The sequence below is a fragment of the Boleophthalmus pectinirostris genome, unplaced genomic scaffold (assembly GCF_026225935.1).
Source record: "Boleophthalmus pectinirostris isolate CB_2022bp ecotype Guang Dong unplaced genomic scaffold, ASM2622593v1 HiC_scaffold_3, whole genome shotgun sequence".
Classification (NCBI taxonomy): domain Eukaryota; kingdom Metazoa; phylum Chordata; class Actinopteri; order Gobiiformes; family Gobiidae; genus Boleophthalmus; species Boleophthalmus pectinirostris.
In genome coordinates, this window is record NW_026571299.1 from 23,599,742 (window position 1) to 23,625,317 (window position 25,576).

The window sequence follows — 25,576 nt, forward strand, 5'->3', positions numbered from 1 at the left end:
TTTTTACCTCAAACCTGTCAGAGAATTGTGTGTTACATTTTGTTCAGTTATCTCCTAAAATGAAGCTTTGCATGTTTGTTTTTTTTAGGAGCAGGTCTAAAGTTAAATATCAGCCTGTGCTGGGGATTTAAGGCTGATACACCCACACACTAAAAGGCCAAATATCATCGCTGTAATGGTTTATCTCTAATATTTGACACATATTGACAACCTGTATTATTATTATTAAAGAAATCTGATCATCAAAAACACATTTTAAAAACAAGAATCACATTTCAGAACATGTCTGTATAAAACTAAATTCCAGAGTTTAATGCAGAAGAAGACAGCAGATTTTATGTGGATGAAATGATGATACTTCAGAAATTGCTGCCTTTGAGATTTGTTAATCAAGTCCATTGAAATTATTTTGATTAGATTGTGATTATTTTAGGCAGCCCTAGTAGTAGTACCTGGTTTAGTAAATGATTGTAGTAGTAGTACTTGGTTAAATAAACACTAGTAGTTGTAGTACCTGGTTGGGATGGGCACCTCGGTGAGCCCCGTGAGCAGCACAGCAGGAGACAGACGAACAAACGCCACGATGGGACGCTCCAGAAAGTCCAGCTCCCCCACTAGGACGTTAGACGCCTCTGCACCCTCTGGGATCTTCTTCATAAAGTGCAGATCCACCTGGAAGATCGTAGAGAAACACAACAAGTGTTCAGGACCCAGTAACCAGGTACTTACAAGACTTCAGTGTATGTTGTTCTTTTAATATTTTACACTTTGAGACAAACTTAAAGTATTTAACATGTTTTCACTGGCATCTACCTGTAGCTCCCTGTCCCCTTCATCATCTTAATCATCTAAATATTTATTCATTTTAGTGTGACTCTGCAAAAACTCCACAGACGTCATTGGTCTGGACGTAGTGACTCGAACAGTGAGCTGGCCAAGATCCACTGTGCACACAGCCAAATCCTCTGAACTATTCTTCAGCATCACTATGGAAAACCAAGAGGGTTTTTGTGATTTGTGCAGGGTTTTTTTTTTTTTGACATTTTTTTGTGAAGTGAGAGTTTCAGCCGTGACTTGGACTTGCACCTGTTTGATTATAATAGAGCATCAGTCTGCATCAAACAACAACACAGATCTGTTCCTGTAGACTTGTTAAACTCTCTGTGCTTTGGTCTTTATCTGAAGAAAAGCACAAACAGCTGATTTTGTAACAGTAATTGTGTGAGTTCCTGCATCCTGAAATATTAGCTTCATCTGAGCACATAAAAGGGCCTGGCCACAATACTTTGAAAGACTTCCTTGTTCAAAAGATTTGAGTTTCCTCTTGCAAAAATGAAACCAAACCTGACTTTCCTCTTCCAGGTATTGTGCACAGCTCTTTGAACCAGAGAAACTGTTGAACCTTCACTAATAGAAAGCAGAGACTCACATCCAGACGTGAACCTTCTGAGACTAAACTGGTGTTTGGCTTCACTTTGCCTCAGAGAATCATGGTCATCTGTGCACCGCTGTGTCCTCATGGACCTACACATGTGCAACAGGTCAAATCCTCCAGGTTAAGGTTAAGGTTCAGGTACACTTTAATGCCCCACAGGGAAATTAGTCCTCTGCATTTGACTTTCAAACAGGAGCGTGCACCAGGACCCATCCCCAGATGTTGAGCTACTCCTGGACCTTAGCTGGAGGATTGTACCTATAGATGTTTTGGGTTGATGGGGGAACCGGAGAGCCCAGACTGACTTAAGAATTAAATCCAGAACTTTCTTGGCAAGTGTTAGACACTCTGCCCCCATCCTGCTAATACTTTAGACTAATACAATGGGATGACCACACCTTCCTGCTTCCTGTATTTTGTACTTTGTACCATCAGCCACTTAACTGATGTAAATACTGATCCTAATGTAACTACAGGCACTATAACAGCAAGTCATGTAGGAAACCCATGGGCACTGCTAAGTCCTGACATCATGTCGTGGTGAAGTGGAAACTCATTCTGAATCCGTGTTTCTGTATCGTCACCATGGAAATGAGCATGTTACTGCATGTTCATGTCTTTATATTGGATTAGGATTAATCACATGACATTAAAATGAACTAGAATGACACATTTGATTCATGTAATGTTTAAATCAGACATGTCAGACTCAGGCCCGGGGCCCAAATTTGGCCAGTGATATAATTATATTTGACCCATGAGATCATATCAGATATGTATTAGAGCTGCCCGCCGCACACAGATAGACTATAGAGACATGATTTATTTAAAATGTCCATACATAAGGTCCATACTGTTACAGGTTTTTATGTTTTGTTTTTATATTTAATAATGATGAACACATATCTTCTTTGTGGTTTGTTGTATATTTTGACTAGACTAGAAGTAAACATTCACACACATTACATCCCCTGTGTAATAAAACAGACATTAGACTCTTACCTTACTCAGATCAGGCTGGGATTCTGGAGCAGAGCCGTTTTTGTGCTCTGTGCTCTGAGCTGTGGTCTGAGGAGGAGCGCTGGTGCTGCCTGGACACACAACACAACCAGAACACCTTAAAGATCACAGATATTACACAGACTCTTGTGAGCTTTAAGTCATGTTAGAATGTTGTTCCCTCCTCAAAAACAAACCCAGAGTTGTGTTCTTTTTCACACATTTTGAGTAATCCTGTATTATGAGTCTGTCTGCATCTCTAAAGCTCAAAATGCTCAGTCCCACCTGTGATGTCATTTAGTTGTATTCAGTAAACAGCTATTTTTACCTTTAGTTCAGTAGAGATCAGCAAATGCAGGGCTGAAATGATCCAAATGATTCTAGTGAAAGTGTATGGAGTTCAAAAACACAGTGAAGCACTTCTTGACATGTTGCACCATAACAGAAAAACAGAAAATGGCAGCTAAATGTTTCCTTATTGTTCTCATACATAGTCCTGTAACGATAATCAATAAATCAATTCATCGTACGATAACTTTTAACGAGCTTCATAACTTTTCCAGCCACGATAAATTCTATTTGCAGCTTATTAGTTTTCCTCACTCTCTCTCGCTCTCAAAGAGGATGAATGTTAGAAGCTTCTGTCGCTCTCTGACTCCTCTCGTTTAACAAGTGTAATGATGCTTGAACTAACGTGCGCTGTGTTTATCAGCACAGAGGATGCGCGTTCAGCCTGAGTGCAGAAAGTGCCGCTGTCTGTGCGGCTGAACATGAAGCCGCAACACAAGCACCGCTGTCAGAACCAAAACAGTTCATCTCCGTGTGACAAAACAAGTCACGATGCCAAATCAGCACTGGTAGCACTGAGCAGGATACGTCTCAACAGCCACATGCATCAAATGCAGCGAGCGCAAACGACAAGAAGAAATGTCTCGAACCCCAACAGCCGATAAACCCAAACCCGAGCAACACAACTAACCTAGCCCCCAGGAGAGGCCAAAATCCACTGAAATCCCACAAGACACCGACAAGAAACCAGACAGGACAGAGGCTCCCTCACAGCAAAATAACATCCTGTGTCACGGGTTCATACCAACACTTCAAGACCAAAATGATGAGGCCACAGCAGCAGCCACAGAGAGAGACACAATATTCCAATGTAAGTCAGTGACTAAAATCACTTTTAAAGGCAATTTTGTTACAGAGACTTAATAATCCATTTTATTTATTGCTTTGGTTGTATTTGGTTCAACAATGGTTTATTCAAGTTCATTTATGTTAACAAGTCCTTGCTGTGAGCCAGACACATTAGACTAGTCCTGTGTTAACAAGTCTGTTTGATTTAGGCCTGTTGCTTTTTGTTGTTTTTCTGTTCCTGTGTTAAATGTTATTTATTTATTTATATTTTTATTCCATGGTCATTATAATAGTTGAAATTAGTCTTAAAATATCAATATTATCCTTTATCGCAATAAATTCTTGGTCAATTAATCGTCCAACAAAATCTGTTATCGTTACAGATCTACTCATGCAACAACCTCTGACTGGCTAAAACTGTATGCGACGATATTTATCCAGGTATCAGTGAGTAAGTGTAATAAATATGTTTTTGTATTGAATACTGACATTTTGCAGCTGATGTTTGCTGGAGCAATGACTGACAGCCGCAACAATCAAACATTTGATCATGCAGTTTCCCTTTTCTCCAGACACGGTGGGACATTACAGTGCCCGGGTGGTGCCAGGTAGGGTCGGGCTGATAGGAGCTCCTCATGTACCGCCTGTGGACACCAGTGCTGAGCTCATCACGTAATAACCTGCATCTGACTCATTAACAAATATGCACTAAAATGCCAAAATAAGGTCAGGGATAGGTACTGTATTCTTCATACTTAAAATCCTTCAATTTTCTCAAAAATCATCAGTGCGCCTTATAATCCGGTGCACCTTATCTATTAATTCTGGTTGTGTTTACTGACCTCGAACCGATTTTTTGTGGTACACGACAATCAAAAATCTGTCAAAACGTTTTAGCACAACTGTGGTCAGCTATGAACTTGAATGAAGCTTGATGGATTGTCGGAGCATTACGACGACCGTAGTCACAAGCTTCGAGTTAATACGCATTCACCAAGACAGGGAGGCAACACCAGGTAAGTCACTGCCAATGACTCCTGGACGTCTAGGCTAAGGGATCAGTCTCAAGTGTCGTCCGAGCTTTCACGAAAGTCGGAATCATCACTGAACAACTAAAGCTTCGTTTATATGTTGACGGTCTGAACAGAAGACGCAAAAGTGGTGTTAAGTCTTCACTTTTTATTCCATGTTTAGACGAGTGTTTTCGGGAGGAAATCTGCGTGATGCAAAAGTGTGTGGAATTTGACTGGGTATGCATGCCAGGTTTCTGTGTACTGTATGTATGTGACGTAAACGAGTACACGACCTGAGCAAATCTGACCAGAGTTTTGCATCTTGAGCAGTGTACACAGAAACACTAAGGAGGCTTGTCCAAACTATGGTCCGTGGTCCAAATGTGGCCCTCAGACAAATTTTTCTTGGCCCTCAGGTTTCCAGGTGAATTGGCCCAAATTACCTTACATCAGTTAGAAATTAACTTTTTACTGCAAGTTTTTTTTCTACCTTAATAAATCTAATATGTAATATTTAGTATGTGGTTTTAAGAATCTTAGTATGAATAAAGACGGATGGCTCATTCTAACGTGTTAAACATGCTCATATTTCAATTATTCACTGTACTGAGCACCAGTCTACAGCCCTCGATCAACCCTCTGCTTCGTCTGTGTTCAGATATGTGGCCCTTGATGAAAAAAGTTTGGACACCCCTGGACTACAGCAGTGCATATTCAACTTTTCCGCTCTGGAGGGTGGTTTCAGGGAGTGTTTTTTTCTTTTTTAAACCCCAAAAACGCTGTCACTGTCTAAATGAAAGGCACTTCAATAAAATATTTAGTCGTTTTTACCCACAAGCGTTCTCGTGTAAACAGACCCTAAGTAACAGCAACAAGTCTGACTCGGATAATGACGAGAGGGATCCGGGCTTGATGCCGAAATCACCCAACTGTTAAACTCAGACACTGAAGATGAAGAATTTGATAGATTTGTGGAAGAGGAATGGATCTTTGTATTTTATGTATTACAGCTGATCAATGCTGAGAGTTTTTGTGAATGACTGATTTGTTTTGTTTTTCACTAAATGCACTTTCACTAATGTGTGCATTGTGTCACCATGTTAACTGCTGAACATTCCACCAATAGAGCTGCGTGTAGAACCCCCCTCCCCCCCAGTGTGATGTCACTGCACAGTATGAATAGTAAATCAGCCGTGTTTTAGGACGTAGTGTGCTGTGGTGTTTGTACCTGGCAGCTGTGGCTCAGACTGCTTGCGTGCTCCCTCAGTGATGGAGCGCACCATCGGGATCAGGTTCTTCTTCTTCTCGTTCTGATGTTTGTGTCTCTTCAGCAGAGCCTCGCGAACTTTCACCCTCACGGTGTCATCCAGCTCGTGCGCCGCCTCCTGGTGGTCCAACACCATATCTGCAACCCACACAAGATTGTCATATGACTCTGGAAGGGCATCTGACATAAAACCACAATGTAAAACTGAGCATTAAAGTGGCTCTCCTCATTTTTATGTAGCTGTTTGTAATGTTGTTTTTCTCTATTAGGTGTGTAGAAGTCTTCTTTATTCTGTCTTCATCTAATTATATTATATCAGGAAGTGCACTGTTAGCATGCTAGCTGTTGTTGGCAGCATGACTGTGACAGTAAAATTCCACCCTGGTGTCTGAAATTTGTGAAAACTGTTTATAAAGAATAACTTTGGACCACTGCAAATTGTTTAAAATTAACTCGTTCTGTTTTTGTTTGTTTGTTTGTTTGTTTAGCTTTTTCAAATTTTAAAGACAGAAAAAATCAGATATAGCGTCTTTCAAGTCCAGGAGACAGATGACTGGTTGTGGAGGAAAGGAACCGGAAATTATTACAAAAAAAAGAGATAAATAAAGAAATAGGTTAAAAAATGTATCACAACCAAAACAAGAATGTAATTTGACTGACTGTAAAAACTTTACATGTCAAGGACCTGCCACTGCTTGTTTCCATGGAGATGTTATTGCATGTGTGGAATGTTCCACATTTTGCCATTTCTCCACTGAGACAAGAAGTTCACACTGATAGGCTAAGTTACAGGTCAGATCTGTGGAGAGACATCCCCACACTCACGGCAAGAAATATATGGTATTCAAAGTATTTTAAGCAATTAAAACATCTGTAATTTAATTCATCAGTTAAATGTGATACTCTGGAACATTCCAACAAAGCAGTAGCAACTCCATGGATACAAGGAAGTGGCAGACCCTTGACCAGGTTTTGTATTCACCCTGTGTATCTGTGTGTGTCTGTGTGTGTCTGTGTGTGTGTGTGTGTGTGTGTGTGAGTCTGTCCACCTGCAATAATTCTACCATTTATGAACCGATTGTCACCAAATTGGTACGTGGGTCAAGCCCCCATATCCGATGCCACAAAAAAAGTTTGGTGACAATTCGAGTTCACTTGAGGTCACACGGATCAATTGAAAGGTCACGCCATTATAAAGGATCTGCAATTTCAGCAATTTCTGAACCATCTGCGGCCTAAAATATTCACCCAATCATCACACAAGTTGGCACACACATAACCGGGGTACACTGGATGTTACAGGTTGAAACTGGTCAAGGTCACTTGAAGGTCAAGGTAACCAAGGTCAAATATGTGTTTTTTGTCATAACTCTGCGAAGGATCGAGCTTGAGCAATGGGAGTGTCTCAAAATCTCAGAATAAAGTCTTTCTTTTCAATATTCAGTTTTGATTATATCAAATAGAAATTGAAATTCTAACAGTTCCTTTCTCTTTCAGTGTAGCCGTTAAAATTCTAATTGGAATGAAAATAATTTTCATTTCTTGTTTTTCTGGTGATACACGACACACTGATCTACAGTCACACAACTAACATACACACAACTCATGAAAAATGACATTTTGGTTACACACTAGTAAACACAGACATTCTCATGTGTGACCAACATCACACAAATGTTCATGGGCCTGTACACATACACACATTGTATTGTGGATATAATGATCATGTAATATGGGCTGGACTCCTCATAAACTGCTTCTGTGGTGATGAACTGACCCACGGATGCCTCATGGAGACCAGGTTACTATCTCTGATTGTTCTTGTTTATAAAGCACTTTTTAAAACAAGGTTGTACAAAGTGCTGTAGAAGAAGCAAAGAACAATACAAAAAGTATAAAAATAGCAAACAGACAGCACAAAAACAGACAAGTCTGAAGTCTGAAGAAGTGATTTAGGTGATAGTGATGGTCGAGTCTTATCTCCTCAGGCAGGTCTTTCCAAAGTCGAGACGTCTGGACTGAAAACACTCCATCACTTTTGTCAGGAGCGTAAACCTTGGAACAGAACAGGGACCTGCCTGAGGATCTGTGGTTTACAGGAGGCTCGGACGGGGTTCAAAGTTCTTGAAATGTAACTTGATTCAAGACCTAAACGAGCTTTAAAAGTGATCAGTAAAATCTTCAAATTGATTCTAAAACACAGAGGCAGACAGTGAAGGGAAGTAAAACAGGGTGTTGATGTTAAACGCAGTGAGGAGCCAAACTGCTGTGTTCTGAACCAGAAGGAGGTGTTACCCGGTGCACGTTTAACGCTGACTTGAAGTTGTTTTTTTTAAGTAGGTAGCCCACCTTTAACAAAAGACTACAAAAACTGCATCATCTACATTACGTCTTCTGCAAACAACCAAATATTCTGATATAATCAAACCACCTGCCCCTCAGACCTCCACAAACAAACGTTTAGTGAGAGCCTAGTCCCAATCCAGTGGTTTATTTCGATCACAACATCAATTAAGCAGTTCTCTTTCACAACACAGTGAGATCCGAAGCCCCTCAGAGGCACATAATGACTCAGAGCTCCCCAGACTTCCAATTAAACTGACACAAGCCGCGAGGACAGAGCTGAGCCTTCGGTGTGAACGTCTTACTCTGGAATTATATGGAACTGTCAGATTTCTCTCCAGTGCAATAGAAAGGTACATTATACAATCCGCGGAACTAAAGAAAACCACTGTGCTTCCTGTGAACTTCATCAGGTTTGGGATCGACAAAAATGCTTCAGAGTTGGACTGAAGTCGACTAAAGAACTTCTTGGTCAACTTTAAACAGAGGGATGTCAGTCTGGTCTCCATGCACCTCGAACCAGACTCACATGTTTGTATTTTCTGTAAGGTGTGTGTGCTCTGGGTCCCGGGGAAGTACACTGCATCTCATGAGTGAAAAAGTCACTCCCAACACTCGGGAGAACTCTCACTGTAGCTACCCTGTTTTTTTTTTTCGCATATTAAAAGACTTCACACAGAGAAATTAAAAATAAATGTCTCAGCTGTAATATTACATCACCTTTAAAATAAATAGAGAATACAAAAAATATTTGCCATGTTCACCCACATATCACCTGCAGTAGTTAAATAACGTTTAAATAAAGTGTGAAGTTTTTTCTTTACACTTTTTCTGCATTTTTCCCTATCGTCTTTTTCTCTCTTTCGCAGAAACTATTTCTCACCCTCTGAGTGAGTTTCCATGCACATCAGTAGTCCGGTTATGATCAGGTTTTTTGAGTATCCCGGTTTTGTCATGGTGCATGTTTACACAGTACCCCAGTGTCAGTATCCTGGTTATTAGAAACTGGGATACAGTAGCTGGTATATTCTGATAGTAACTGGGATACTGTGGCATGTAAACGCAGTATCCTGAATACTGCAACATAAAGTTAAGTGCACATGCGTCCAAAAGACAAACACTTTCGAGTCTTTTCACCGCAACAGTAGTGACATAAATAAAGTGACCAACATAAATAAAGTAACTGTACATAAGTGAAATTAGTTAAATAAAGAGCTGCGCTAAACCGGCACATGTCTGAAAAGTTAAACATGAACCATCTCCAACGCGACAGAACAGACTCAATATCATCATCACTAGAGCCCGACCGATATGGATTTTGTTGTGGCCGATATGAAACCGATATAATGGGAGTTGGAGCTGCCGATAGCCGATATAATCACCGATATATTTAGTGATGTAAAAATTCACAGTAAATCTTGAATTGATTAAAAAACTTAGGTTTGGCTCTAGTGGATTCTAAATTGGGTTTATTTAGGCAACATTTATTGTTATTTTGACTCTTTACATCATATTTACATACAGTAGATTGGCCTAATGGCATTTTTGCATCACATTCTAGCTGCTAGTGATGGGTATTCCAGTTTTTTTTGTTTTTTTTTTTTTGGAGAACCGGCTCTTTTGGCTCGACTCACTAAAGCAGCTGGCTCTTTCGGCTCCCAAGCGACTCTTGAGATTGTTTTGTTGCAATGAGGACTAAACCAAAACTGAACCAGGACTGAGTGTCGGGACTCGGTTTCTATCTCTCTCCTGCACTCAAGTCCAAGATTAGTCCTGTTTTCTGAACGCAGATTTCTGATTTTCAGCCGCTGCTGCTGTCAAACTACGAGGTCTACAAGCGGCATGAAGAGAAAAAGTGAGAAAAAGAGAAAACACGGCTTCCTATAAGAAGCAGGCTCCCGTTGTTCGCTTCAAAGAGCCGCTTCGATCGCGACCGACCCATAACTCCTAGCTAGTAAACTATCGCTATTAGCCTTTAGCCGTAAATGCTGCGCACCACGGTAATTAATTATATGCATAAATGTGGATCATTCACACGTCTATTCACAGCTCATTTACATGTCAATGCAGGTCCAGTAACAAATATAAGGCCAATATAGTCACTTTACAATAGACCAATAGAAAACAGCCTGTTTATGTGCGGGAGCTACAGCAGCTAACCGCTAACAAAACCTAAACTAGCTTCAAAGTCGATGTATTTTCAACACCGCTCACACAGGCTCCTCCTCACATCACAAGTCTGCACTAATAAAAGTCCTTTTAATCCAGACTCAAACCGATTGCTCTTCCCAGTGGGACATGCCCGGAACACCTCCCAAGGGAGGCATCCAGGAGGCATCCGAAACAGATGCCCGAGCCACCTCAACTGGTTCCTCTCGGCGTGGAGGAGCAGCAGCTCTACTCCGAGCTCCTCCCGTGTGACTGAGCGCTTATAGTTTATGCAAATGAGCCATGTGGTTTTAAGTTTCATTTCTGTAAAATGTAAATAAATGTGGCAAAGCTGCATTAAACCCATTATAATGTGAAACAAGATGATGTGGCTCTACAGTGGTTGTGTTTTATATGTTATAAAGTTGAGTTTATTTATGCAGACGATTTTGATTAATAATCTGCTGCAGTGTAGAACTTGTACAACAGTGTTTGGGGTTTGATGTGTGCAGTGGATTGTGGGAAACCTCACAGTTCCTCACGCTGGTTAGGAACCTCCCGAGCTTCCGACGCTAAAGGAGCTCATGGTTGTTTGTAAACATGCGTGTATGTAAACAGCAGATCCTGAATTCTGCCATAACCGGGATATACAGTAGATAATAACCGGGACACTGATGTGCATGTGAACCACAGAACTATAAACAAATCTGAAGATGCCAAGAGGCGTCGTGTTATTTTCAATGGTTTGTTCTCATTGGTGCGTGGACCCAAAAATTGTTTCACTTCAGCATTCACTTCCTCAGTCCGGGCGAGCTCCTCCCACTCGCTTGATGTCTGTAATGTGCGTGGCATGGAGCGTTTGGACGAATCAGAGCTGCTAGAGCAGAGCAAGCGTGACTCAGTGTGGGCGAGACTAACTCTGACAAAGGTAAATTTTAGCCTCTTTAAGAATAAAAAAAAAAAATTGAAAAAGTTTATGTTGCGAAAATAGAAAAGAATCACTACAAAATGCGACCTTTGTGAAAGTTGTGGATGCCCTGTCAGAACACGGGCAGTCTGAAATGAATGCTTCTGTGGAGAATTCTTTCTGCTGCAGGACCTGGAGCAGCCACAGGTCGACTGGAGCCGGGACAGAGGGGGAACGCCTTACCTACCTCATCTTTTATTACAGATCCATGACTATTTCTCACTCTCTGTTTACTTCCGGGGCACGGTAAAAGGTCACATGACTCAAAAGCAGTGGTGGAGTGTGCATTTCACACCTAGACCTTCAGTAGTGCTCCATCTGAAACAATCCACTCCTCAGTAACTATTTTATGGTTATAAAAGCATCTTATTCAACAGAAACACAGGATAAAGAGCTGTGGAGATTCTGTGCACGTAGAAGTGAGGAGCACTGGGGTGTTAAACAGAACTAAACCAGAATGAAACCAGGACTGTTTGTCGGGATTGGCCTGAAGGTGCACCCACGTAGACTGTCGGGTGACTACAGACGAAAGGACTGCGCCGGGGCCAGGGCTCCGCGCTGCACGGGGCTCAGTGCAGCTGTCGCCCGATCACGCTTTGCAATCTCTCTCTCAAGTCCTAGATTAGACCTGATTTAGTCCTGGTTTAGTTCTGGTTCTGCTACAGGTGCAGTTTGCTACTTTGGCTGGTTCGCTCTCTGATTGTCCAATCAGTGGCTTTGAATCCAGTGATGCTCATTCGCTGCTAGAGGTCCTGGAGATACCAACTCAAAATCTGATTGGTTGAAGCAACAGTTTCATGGACATTTATTTTGTGTTTGAGTTCCTGCAGAACAGATTGTGAAGGCCTCAGATTTCTTTGACTTTGACTCTGTCTGGCAACAAGTGACGGCTGAAATGTGATTGGTCAAATGCTTTAATGTGAAAATCCATGTGTGGAAGCAGCACAAGCATCAGAAAAACTCTGAAAGGAAGCGGACGGACCATTTGGAATTATTTAATAATAATATCATTAACATCAGTCTGTGATTCAGATATTTTTTTTAGGCCAGCAGAGAAGAACTTGAAGGCCCTGACGTCCCCCCACTGGTCAAAAGGTTAATCATTTTTACAGATAAAATATATCACATAACAGTGGTGTTTGACACATCTGAATATTTCAACAAATAAAGAATAATCATTTTCTGACTTATTACCATGAAAACAAATGACTTCTGTCAGGTATTCAAATCCTAATAAAATAAAAGACAGGAGAGAGAGGAGAGGGAAAGAGGGATGAGGAGAAGATAAATAGACAGTCCACAGAGATGTGAGTTTGTCAGTGAAACTTGCTTCTCCTACATAAAGGAAATCCTCTTTAATGCCGCTCTGTGGACATGTGGAGCTGTTGCGTTGCCATGGCGCTGACTAACAACAAATAAAGTCGACAAAAATGACAAAACCAAGAGTGCTGCAGGTTTGTAAACGCAGCGCCAGCTCCCTGTCTCCATGTGAACATGTTCAGACGTGATATCGAGCGAGAGCAGATCCTCACGTCTGTTAATGCACGAACAGCACTAACTGGTCATCTCTCTCTGTCTCTCTCTTTATCTCTCTCTTTATCTGTCTATCTCTCTCCTCTCTCTCTTTCTGTGTTGCTCTCTCTTTCTTTCTTTCTCTTCCACTTCTCTCTCTTTGCTTTACCTCTGCCTCCCTCCCTCTTTTCTCTCTAACATGCTCTTTCTCTCTCTCTCTCTCTCTCTCACACACACACTTTTCCCTCTCTTTCGCTCCTCTGCTCTTTCTCTCGCTCTCTTTCCCTGACACTTCTCCCCCTCTTACTCTCCCTCTCCATCCTCCCTCTCTTCTCTCTTTCTGTGTCACTCTCTCTTTTTGTCTCTCTTCCACTTCTCTCTCTTTGCTTTACCTCTCCCTCCCTCTTCTCTCAAACATTCTCTCTTTCTCTCTCCCCCTCCCACTTTTTCCTCTCTCTCTCTCCTCTGCTTTCTCTCTCTCTCCATCTCTCTCCATCTCCCCATCTCTCTATCTTCTCTCTCTCTCCTTCCCCTCTATCTCTTCCTCTCTCCCCCCTCTCTCTTTCTCTCTCTCTGTCTCTCTCCCTCTCTGCGCTCTTTCTCTCTCCTCCCTCTCTTCTCTTTTTCCACTTCTCTCTCTTTGCTTTACCTCCCCCTCCCTCTTCTCTCTCTAACATTCTCTCTTATTCTCTCTCTCTCCCACTTTTTCCTCTGCTCTCGCTCTCTTTCTTGCTCCCTGACACTTCTCTCTCTCTCCCTCTTCTCTCTCTAACATGCTGTCTTTCTCTCTCTCCCTCCCACTTTTTCCTCTCTCTTTCTCTCCTCTGCTCTCTCTTTTCTCTCTCTCTCTCTCTCTTTCTCTCTCTTTTCCCTGTCACTTCTCCCTCTCCATCTTCTCTCTCTAACATGCTCTCTTTCTCTCTCTCCCTTTTAACTCTTGTTTCCTCTCCTCTGCTCCTTTTCTCTCTGTCTCTCCCTCTCCTTCCTCTCCCCTCTCTCTCTCTCTTTCCCCCCTCTCTCTTTTCCTCTTTCTCTCTGTGTAACTTTTCTGGTGAAGGATCCGCCAGCTGCTTTTCTCCATGGAGATGTTATTGCTTTGTCTGGAATGTTTCACAGTATGGCATTAAACCAGGGGTGTCAAACATACGGCCCAGGGGCTGGATCCGGCCCTCCAAGACCTTTTAATCTGGCCCTTGGCTGATTTTCTACTAAAATATTTGAATTATATTTTCTATTACAATATTGTTAATTTTCTGCGGTGTTTATCATAGCAGCGTCTCCAGTAGGGCTGGGTATCATTAAGAAGTTGCCGATACGATACATACCTCGATACACAGGCCACGATATGATACATATCTCGATACAGTGCACTTTCGATTTGATATGATATATTTCAAATCAATTCAATATGGTTCAATAAAAAATAAAGTCTAAAACATGGCTGTGATAGTAAAAGTCTTTGTTAAACCACTTCTTGTGCAAAATTCATATGAAACACAAACATTTTAATCATCAAAACAGTGAAAATGTTAAATGTGTCACATAAATGAGTTTCCTTTCACTCCACCAGCCACAAAACTGTAGCTGTGACAAAATAATTTAGTACAACACACGTAAAAATACTCTTGCTGATATATATACTGTAGCCCACGATATCGATACAGTATTATCACATTAAACGATACGATATATTGATATTCCAATATTTTTGCACACCCGTAGTCTACAGCGTCTCTGTGCGTGGCCCCTCCCACCAGAGCAGCACAAATGAAGACTTGTCTCTTTCCAAACGCTCTTAAAGGACGATCGTTTTGACTGTTGACCGTGACACCCTCATCAGCAAAATGTCCAACATGAGAAAAGTGGAGCCGAGTGCAGGATTTTCCAATAAAAATGGACTCATTCCTATTTGCAGACAAGTTCATGTTAAAACATTGTGTTGAAACTGTATTTTTCTTAAAGTTTGGGTTCATTAATTTAAAAAAAATTCTGTAATAGATTTGTGTTTCTCTGCACAAATATTTGAACTTATTGCTATTTTTGGGGTTTATATGACTTTTTTTTTTTTTTCTGGCTCAAAGTAGGTTGGATACGGCCCCCGGACCAAAATGAGTTTGACACCCCTGCATTAAATCTTTCTGTCTTCATGGAAACCAAACCAGACCAAGTTACAGGTCAGATCTGTGGAGAGGCGACCCCGCTCACAGTCAGAATGTCTGTTTTTCTCTGTATTTTTGAGCTAAAACTCCACCTGTAATAGAGCTGTTTAATGTCACACTGTGGAATGTTCCAGGCAGAGCAATGACGTATCCATAGAAACAAGAAGTTAATGGACCCTCCACTAGAAAAGTTACATAATATGTGTGATGTTAATGAAGGTGAAGTGACAGTTTCATCCAGTGCTGCTTTTCAAATGTCGTAATTGGACATTTCCTGGAGATTGGGGCACAGTGACACTTGTTCAGTGAGCATGTTTTAATTTAAGAGTCAGTCTGTATTCACACACACACACACGCAGGGTTTCTATGCTTTTTTAATGAGTTATTTCACTGTTTCATACTGAGCCTGGCTTTTATTTAAAGAAGACTATTATGGTTTGGTTTTGTCTACTGTACTTATAATCTATGACACTTGGATCACTATTTTATACTTTAGACATTTTCAATCGCAATTTTCCTCTAAAACGACTTAATAAAAGAAACAAATTACTCAGAAATGCATAAATCACTCTAAATACAGGAGTGAGTGGGTAAATGAGTGGACAAACCGTTAGACCAAGGTTAAAAGTCCATTTCGATGGTTGTTCTTTCTCATTCTTCTCAAACTTGTATTTAAAGCGATTCATGTGTGTCTCAGTCAGCTTTATTCTCCACAATGAAAAGGTTCCAGGTTGGATCCCTGGGTCACTCACTGGAGACTGGGGCAGGTCAAATGACAGTTGTTCAGTGAAGATATTTTAATGTAAGTTTAAGAATCTGCATTCATACACACATACACAAGCACACACACACTTAACCATACTTGCCTAACCTAAACCCTAACACAAGAAGAACAACATGTGCAGAAAGTCCTCTCTGTTTGTGGGAATCAGAACCCAGGAGAACGTGCCTAACTATTCCTTACCTGGCTGGTGTTTCTGAAAAACTACAGAGAATTTTCAGACAACATGAAATTCCAGACTATTTCAAACCTACAAATAGCCAAGAGAGCAGCAGTGGACCTCAGTCTGACATACATCTCCACCTAAAAGGACCTCAGTCTGACATACATCTCCATCTAAAAGGACCTCAGTCCGCTGTACTTCTTGTTAGGCGTGTTCTATCAAAAATGACTAGACTCAATCAATTTAAATTACAAAAATTTATTCCCCTGCCAATACAATTCTAACACAGAGCTCTGGGTCAAATCACTGTCCCTGATGGCCTCCACTTACGCAGGTCTTACGCCAGGCAATCTGACTCCCTGCCTGTCCCTCAACCCAGTTTATAAAACACAACAGTATGAATATGCATATAATATGTTGAGCAGGTTCACGCCTTGAATCGTCCTTGAAATGTCAGCATTTCTTCTTTGGGGGAAGTGACAACCCCCTCCAAACCATTGTAAATCACACCAAGTCTGCTTTGATAAGCCAGTCTGGTTTATCTTCACAGTCCCACTTCTGCAAAGGAATTTGCTTAGAAGCACATAGGTTACCCATTATGTAGGACACACAATAGTACTTTTCAACAGATAAGATCTCAGTGTTTAAGCTTCAACTCAATATGTAACTTCATTAACCAATAGTCTTCATTCTCCACCTAAAAGGACCTCAGTCTGCCTTACATCTCCATCTAAAAGCTTCGGACTCTGACTCCTTTGAGGACAGTGAGGTACAGATCTGAGAAAAGGAATAGGTTTGAGAGTTAAAGGAAAAGGAGAAAGGAATTGGTTTGAGAGTTTAAGAGACTTTTTGTTAAGAAAGACAATCCTTCCTTAAACAGAAATGGAAGCCTCAGACATCATCTGTCTCACATTTATAACTCTATCCTTAAACCTAAAACAAAACAAAGAAAGAAAATAACAGGTATAGCCAGGTCAGGTCCAGAGGTGTGAAAGCTCCATTATGCAAAAGAAGAAAGCGTGCACATCAGCCAAGTGCAGGACCAACAAAATCAGATGAACAGCAATAATTTAAAAATCTGCACACTGTTTTAAAGCTCCCAACATGAAATTTATTGGCACATTTCAGACTACAGGGCCTTCATCAGAGTGCAATGTAGAACAGGTGTAAGGGGTGGTGTATATATATATATGCCTGGAGAGGGGATATATATACACCACCCCACATAAGACCCCACTCTCAGTGCAGATAAATAGGCCTAACTAACAAACAGAAACGGTAAACAAGTAGGTGTGTTAGTTTAAGAGTAGTTATTTAGTTCCTCCCTGCAGACAGATATAAGGAAGTGTCCAGAACCAGAACTGAAGAAGCAGCTTGGATGAGCTACGAAACGTCGTCTAAAAAAAAACTTTTGTACAGCTGGCGAATTGAATTTTGCCTTTTGTCTAAACTCTAAACCTAAACCTGAATCTATCTGTACCCATACCTCAGCATTAAACTAATATTATAATGTAGAATTTACAGTATGGGGACCTGACTTTTGTCCCCGTAAGTCAGGTCCAGATTTGAGTGTTTACAGATTTTAGTCCCCACATTTTCATAACTACACAAACTCAACCTGTGGACTAGACCAGAACTAAACCAGGACTAGAACAGGACCAAACCAAGTCTACATCAGTCTGTGGTACAACGATCAGGTCAAACCGATATTTCGATGTGATTTCTGGTGTGTGTTTACAGCACAAGAGAAATCTGATCACCAAAAACACCTGGAGACACGTGTGGATTTTTAGAGTAAGACAAAAGTAAAATGAAAAGTTTTGTTTTTGCCGCATGAATTTACCTTTTTTTTCTGCATCATTTTCTGCCCAGGTGTGAACAGTCAGAGAGAAAACTGATTAGTCACATCAGCTCTAACTGTTGACATGACATTTCTCTAATCAGATAAATCCAGAAATCAGATTATGATGAGATCTGAGGTGAGACGTAAACAGCAAATATACGAGGCCAGCGATTGTGTAAGGATCTATAAGAGAACAGGTGCTGCTGGCAGGTGCACCACTGACAACAAGAAGAAGAAGAAGAAGAGAGGCACAGACGGACGAGGAGGAGAAGAAGAAGAGAGGGAATACACACACAGACAGAGAGAGAGAGACATGGGTAGAGAGAAAGAGCACAAAATAGACAATACAGAGAGAAAGAGGGAGAGGAGAGAGAGAATAAGGAGAGAGGGGGAGGAGAAAGAGGAGAGGGAAAGAGGGATGAAGAGAAGAAACAGACAGACAGCTAGATCAATGGATAGATAGATAGATAGATAGATAGATAGATAGATAGATAGATAGATAGATAGATAGATAGATAGATAGATAGATAGAGATAGATGGATGGATGATGAGAGAGCGATGGAAGGAGGGAGGGAGGGAGGGATAGATAGATGAATGAGAGAGATGGATGGAGAGATAGAGAGAGATAGATGGATGGATGAATAGATGGAGAATGGAGAGATAGAGAGATAGATAGAGAGAAGAGAGATGAGAGATGAGGATGAGATGGATGGATGGATGATATAGATAGATGAGATAGATAGAGAGATAGATAAAGAGATAGATAGAGGATGAGAGGATAGAGAGATAGAGAGGTGGGTGGAAAGCAAATGTCACCTAAACAAAAAAAACAAAAAGAAAAAAAAACAATTATTTTCTCCTCACCTGTCGACAGGTGACCTTTACTTCACTGTTTCACTCTGAGCTTGGCTTTTATTTAAAGAGTAAAATATGATGGTTTGGTTTTGTCTGCTGTACTGCTGTAATCTCTGACACTTGGATCACTATTTTATATTTTCTACATTTTCAAAAAGAAAACAAAAAACTAGCAACAAGATCTGGAGGTGAGTTGTGGAGCTCTGTGGGACTGAAGCTTCTGCTCCTGACATGCTTCATGCACAGGATGGATTTCCCTCATGAGGGATCTGTACAGTGTACCTGATCTGACCTTTCAAATGGAAAAAAAAACAAGAATCTACTGCTCACTACACGAAGAGAGGGACATACAGACTTACAACAATATTTTAAATCATGATCCACTGGTGTCATAACTATGTACAAAAGCACAATATGTCTTCTTGAAAGGTTAAGATTATTCACTCTTTAAGCCTTGTTAGAATGTAGTTCCCTCTTCAAAAACAAACCAAGACTTGTGTTTGTTTCATTCACGTGTTTGAGTAACTCTTTATTATTATCACTGCTATAAAATTCTCTGTTCCACTTTGTGATGTCATGAAGCAGTAGTTTTTACGTTTCGTTCAGAAGAGATTTCCAGGTTTGAAATTATCCACATGATTTCATTTGAGAGAGATATATTCTGATTGGTCTTTGTGTCTCAGTCAAAGGTCTCAGAGCAGTTTAACAGGAGGACTGGTCAGGGAGGGTCAGCAGATCTGTGTCAGAGCAGTTTGAGGAGAGCAACAGCTCTCAGGACAAAAGTGCCCCTCCTCTGTGTCCTGCAACATCACAACAGTGTCCAGGAGGAGCCAGGTGAACACAATAGGAAAGGCCTCGTTCTTACTTCGCTCTGGTGTTCAGGTTGATGATGAAATGGTCCATTCAATTGAAATATTTCTTCTGGAACATCTTCTTCCACACACTATATATGGCGTAAAAAGTCTGTAGCATCACAATGTCCACAGCGAGCTTCTCAGAGAGGCTTATCTAGCCTTTTGCACGGTGAATGTTTAAAAATACAGTGGAGCTCTTCCTGTATTATCACATGACATCTCAATATGAAACTGAATGTTTTCTGTTTGCGAAAAGACCTCATAGGGAAGCTGAGAGGGGTCACAACAACACTCAATTTTAATGCAAACGCCGCAACAAATACAAACGCCACAACACATTAAAAAGCCACAACACATTAAAAAGCCACAACACATTAAAAAGCCACAACACATTAAAAAGCCACAACGAAACTGACCGCGGGACTCTATTTTCCGATGAACCGATCAAGCGGCAAGTGAAGAAGAAGAACTACAACGTGAAAAGTAAAGGAACGGAGAAGTTGGAAACATAAGTAAAAGTAATTTATTGTTTTATCATTATTCATTTCACGTTCTTCACTTGCCGCCTGATCGGTCCGTCGGAAAATAGAGTCCCACGGTCACTTCTGTTGTGGCTTTTTAATGTGTTGCAGCATTTGCATTTGTTGTGACCCCTCTCGGCTTCCGTATGTTTGTGACTTAGAAAAAACACTAGAACACAATAGATCAGAAAATAGAGTCATACGGGCCCTTTAACAATAGGCGAGTTTCATTGTTGACAAAAGCGCGCGTTGCATGCTGGGAATTATTTTGGTCGGCGGCAATAAACACTAATTCAACATGACGGACGGAGCGAGAAAGCACGTAAAGGGTATTGATCCCGGTTATTTATCCACTCTCCATCGATGGACGCCAAATCACCCTTTTCAACAACTACAAAAGGTGGACCAAACCAAATTTCTGGTCGGAATCGCCAACTACCTGGCCAAATATTCACTTCGGCGATATCCACAATGACTTGGTGGAAACTCCTGGGCCATTCACAGCAGAAAAGATGAAAGCCTCCAAGAGTCTCGATGTGTTGTTGAACTTGTTGGAGTCCACGGTTTGTTAGGATCTTCTACGTTTGCTCTGCGAATATTTGAAAGTCATTTAATTCACCGTTAGCGGTTCTTTTCACTCAGAATACCAAAAAGACATTTTCCTTCTTCCGTGCTTCTATTTGTGCATCCGATAATGCAGCAGGAATTTACCATTATCGGGGATAAATACACGCACTGTGTTTGACCGCTATCGTGTTTCTTGCCTCCGACCAAAATATTTCCCAGCATGCAACGCCGGCTTTTAATAACAATGACGTTGGCTGAAACTCGCCTATAGAGTACACCAACAAGACCCTGTTATTCCTGTTCTCTGTGATGCGTGAGAAGTGCTTTAAATCTTCTTTAAATGGTGTAAAACTGTGGAATATCACATTAAGTAAACTCCAAAAGTGCAGTCGTTTTTCAGCGCACTAATGTTATCCGATAGAAGTCATGCTGACATTCTGAGCGTGCGGGTGTTCAGACAGAGCAGAGTCTGGATATATCTGTGTGAAGCTCCTCTGCGGGTCACATCGATCTGTCCTGGGTTACACAGCCCACAGCCCAAGGACGTCAGCGCAGAGAGGAGAGCGCTATATTTAACCAAAACTAGACATATTTATGTTTCACCGCGCCAGTGTTCTACGTCAAGTGTAATATTAGCATCCATCACAAACACAGACTTCAGCCAAGAAACAAGCCCGATCAAGTTTAGAGCAAAGAGAAATGTTTTAGTCTTGATTTGGTTCTGGTTCAGTCCTGGTTCAGTTCTAGTTTAATCTTATTTAACTACAATTAGGCATCTTTAAGTTTCACTGCTGCAGTGTAATATTAGCATCCAAAAACAAAGCAGCAACTTTAGACGACTGACAAATTTAGACCAAGAGTGAGGATGAAGAGGAAAGTCCGAGTTCAGTCCTGGTTTGGTCTTGGTTTAGTCCTGGTACAGTCCTTGTCTGGTTGGGCTTCAATTCTATATCAATACTGGTTTAGTCCTCGTCTCATCTAAATTAGACCTAAGCATGAAAATAGAAAAAAAAAAGTTCTTGTTTAGTCCTGGTTTAGACCTGGTTTAGTCTTGGTTCAGTCCCAGTTTAGTCCCGGTTTAGACCCGGTTCACTCCCGCTTTAGTCTCGGTTTAGTCCTGGTTTAGTCTTGGTTTAGTCCTGGTTTAGTCCTGGTTTAGTCCTGTATTGTAAAAAGTCATGGTATATTTATATATGAGTATTTATGTAGGAATTGTAGAAATGCATTTTTTTTTCCATTTGTAAACATCTTGACAAGATCTTTACAGTCAGAATAGAAAGAATTCAGATTTAAAAGTGCTTAATAACAGTTATTTGTCATGAAGGATCATGTTCTATGTCGTTCCCTCTGTATTTTACTGTATTGTACTGTATATTACTGTAGTACATTTGATGATACCACAGTACACACACATAGTACTTCAGTTACATCCAAATTAACAGAAGTGGGAGGGACATGTTCCAGTTTTCAGCGCCACATTTATCAACTGTAAAGAGAAAAGTATTTTATAAAAACATAATTTTTCAGAAGAAGTAAGTCTTAGTCCATTTTATTGAGTCTCAAGTCCTAAAAATAGTCACAACTTGTAAGTCCCTACCTCTGCAATTTAATATAAAGATTTCAGTGTTTCCAGTCATTTCTTTCTCTTCTATAGTGGGACTCTTATTTAGAAGATAGAAGATATCGGTCTGTGGAAATAAGCTCTGCCTAAATTCATATAAATGAGTGAATAAAGGTGATTCTACAGTGGGGGCATTATTCCATGGTTAAATTGGCCTTTAGTTGGAGCCTATTTGAGCAGAATATGACTGTCCAAATGAACTAATGCAGATTCATATAAATGAGCTGAAATTTGACATAACTAAGATATAAAGTGTGATCACTTTGTGCAAACAGCATCAAACCCACATCTCTAATCCAAAGAAATATGTTGTAAAACTGGAGAGGTCAAGTCCCTTATTTCGACGGGGCAGCCCATTTTGACAGAACACCGGCTCTTTTGCACTCTGGACAAACTCTTTAGGAGCTTTCCATGCCCAAACCAGTTTGGCTTGTGTGACTGACCCTAACGCAGGAGAAAGAAGAAGAAAATTCTTGAAGTAGCTCTGATTCAGTCCTGGTTCATACCTGTACTATGTTGTGTTTAGTGTCGTCTCTGTGGTTATATGTTGTGTTTGTGTTGCGTGGTGTTAAGTGACCTGCAATTTCCTTGACGCTCTCCACCCTCATGTCCAACAGCACATTGTCACTGTAGTCTACAGCGGTATGTTGTTTCTATAGAACTACTTAGTGTTTTGTGTTGTGTAGAGTGTAGTACCTGCGATCTCCTCGATGCAGTCCGCCCTCATGTCCAGCAGCACGCTCCCATTGATGATGCAGCTCCTGAGCTCAAACAGACTGTGCAGAGAAAGAGTGGCCACGTACGGTTTACTCCAACGCTCTCCTCCATCCTCCACATCCTCCTCGAACTTCAGCCACCTGAAAGAGAACAGGCAGAACATCTACTACAGTTCAACTTCAAAAACCTGAGAGAGACACAAGACAGAACATATACCACAGAACTTCAACTACTATGTGAGAGACACCACACATAACAGGTACCAGAGAACTTCAACCACCTGAAAGAGACACAAGACAGAACATGTACCACAGAACTTCAAATACCTGAGAGAGACACCAGTCAGAATGTGTACCACAGAACTTCAACCACCTGAGATAGAGACACCAGACACAACATGTACCAGAGAACTTCAAAGACCTGAGAGAGACCACACACAACATGTACCATAGAACTTCAAGAGACCACACAACATGACAGAGAACTTCAAAGACCTGAGAGAGACCACACACAACATGTACCATAGAACTTCAACCACCTGAGAGAGATACCAGTAAGAATATCTACTGCAGAACTTCAACCACCTGAGAGAGACATCAGTCAGAACATGTACCAGAGAACTTCAACCACCTGAGTTAGAGACACCAGACACAACATGTACCAGAGAACTTCAAAGACCTGAGAGAGACACCAATCAGAACATGTACCACACAACCTCAACCACTTGAGAAAGACACAAGTCAGAACATGTACTACAGAACTTCAACCACCTGAGAGAGACATCAGACAGAACATCTACTACAGAACTTCAACCACCTGAAAGAGAACAGTCAGAACAATTACTACAGAACTTCAACCACCTGAGAGAGACACCACACACATGTACCACAGAACTTCAACCACTTGAGAGAGACACAAGACTAGATTTGTAGAGCTCTTGTCTCCATCTTCTTTGTGCATGTATTTCCCTGTGTAGTGTTGCAGGTTTTTCTCAGACTCACCGTGCGGTCTCCTTCCACTCAGCATCCTTCCCGTCGCGGACACAGATCTCGTCCAGCTCCGTGAACAGGTCGTGGGCCTCGTGCTCCGCGTCCTCCTCCGTGCCCAGGATGAACTGCACCCGCTGGGATGGAGTGTCTGTGAGAGAGGGAGGCATGGAGGAGAGGAGAGTCAGGTGAGGAACTGTGCACTACAACAACTACAGATGCAAGGTAGGGGTAGGGGAAAAAAAGGATTTAAACAGCACATTTTCAGGAGCCTGTGATTAATACTAGTGTTTTGCCTTTTGGTATCTTCTTATATTGGAATCTAGCATCATGACAATCCAGAATCTGAAACTCAGTAACAAGCTTTTGTACAATCTGAGTCTTGGTTAAGTCTTTAAGTCTAACAGGATTCATCCAGACCTGGGCTCAGACTTAGTCAATGAGTAACTATTTATCAACACAGGTTAATAGACTTGAGTACCTACCAACTAATCACTTTATTTGACTTTAGAATGAAGCCGAGTTTAAGATAGCAAAATCAAACCCGGCTGAAACAATGCAGCTTTATAATAGTTGAGGTTTAGGAGGAGGAGTTCTGAAGCTCTCTCTGTAACCATGACGATTATCTATTGTCTAAACTGTAAACATCAGCCAAAGTAAACAAACCCAAGACTACCTACTGTTTTCTCAGATTTCCTTTGGAGTCTGTTATCTTCATCTTGAGTGTAGGTCTACGTTTGATTATTACAAAGTGGCCTCGTAAACATTTGTATATTTGTGGAAATAGTTGTTGATGGCTGCTTCAGTTATTCTAAATTTGGATTATGTTCTTCTAGTGCGACAAGTTCTGTCCTCAAATGGTCCAGGTTGTTTTCAGGAGCAGAACCTTGAGATGTTGGGTAAGATGTTCATTCATAAATGCCTCATTTGGAGACAGTCACCAGAACGGTGAGCAGAACGGTGTATTTTGTCCATATGTGCTCTCTCTGCTTCTTCTCTTTTTTTTTTATCTCTCTTCTTTTTCCTCCCTGTTCTCTCTCTGCTCTCTCTCCCTTCTCTTTCCTCTCTCTGCCCTCTCCCTTCTCTCTTTGTTCTCTCTCTGCTCTCTCTTCTCTTTCTTATCTCTCTTCCCTCTCCTCCCTTTTCTCTCTCTGCTCTTTGTTCTCTTTCTTATCTCTCTTCTGTCTTCTCCCTGTTCTCTCTCTGCTTTCTCTTGTCTTTCTTAACCCTCCTCCCCATTCTCTCTGCTCTGTCTTCTCTTTTTTATTTCTCTTCTCTCCCCTCCCCATTCTCTCTTTGCTCTCTCCTCTTTCTTTTCTCTCCTCCCTGTTCTCTCTCATTTCTTTTTCATCTCTCCTCTCTGTTCTCTCTCTGCTCTCTCTTTTCTTTCTTATCTATCTCCTCTCTGTTCTCTCTCTGCTCTCTCTTTTCTTTCTTATCTATCTCCTCCCTGTTCTCTCTCTGCTCTCTCTTCTCTTTTTTATCTCTCTTTTCTCTCCTCCCTGTTCTCTCTCTGCTCTTTCTTATCCCTCTTCTCTCTCCTCTCTCTCTTCTCTCTTTGCCCTCTCTCTACTCTTTCTTAACTCTGCTCTCTCTCTTCTCTCTCCTCTCTGTGATCTCTCTTCGCTCTCTCTCCCTTCTCTCTTGTCTCTTTTCCCTCTCTCTGCTCTCTCTTCTCTCTTTTCTC

General features: G+C 41.2%; 1 protein-coding gene across 1 annotated transcript in view; it reads right to left on the reverse strand.

Annotated features, from left to right (window-relative positions):
- slc4a8 (solute carrier family 4 member 8) overlaps positions 1-25,576 on the reverse strand; it is a 65,227-nt gene that overhangs the window by 37,542 nt on the left and 2,109 nt on the right. Inside the window, exons 2-6 of the mRNA XM_055160318.1 lie at positions 23,905-24,040; positions 22,883-23,043; positions 5,813-5,989; positions 2,438-2,526; positions 515-672 (exon numbers count right to left, since the gene is read on the reverse strand). Coding sequence (XP_055016293.1) covers positions 515-672; positions 2,438-2,526; positions 5,813-5,989; positions 22,883-23,043; positions 23,905-24,040 — 721 coding nt within the window. The remainder of the gene's footprint in view (positions 1-514; positions 673-2,437; positions 2,527-5,812; positions 5,990-22,882; positions 23,044-23,904; positions 24,041-25,576) is intronic.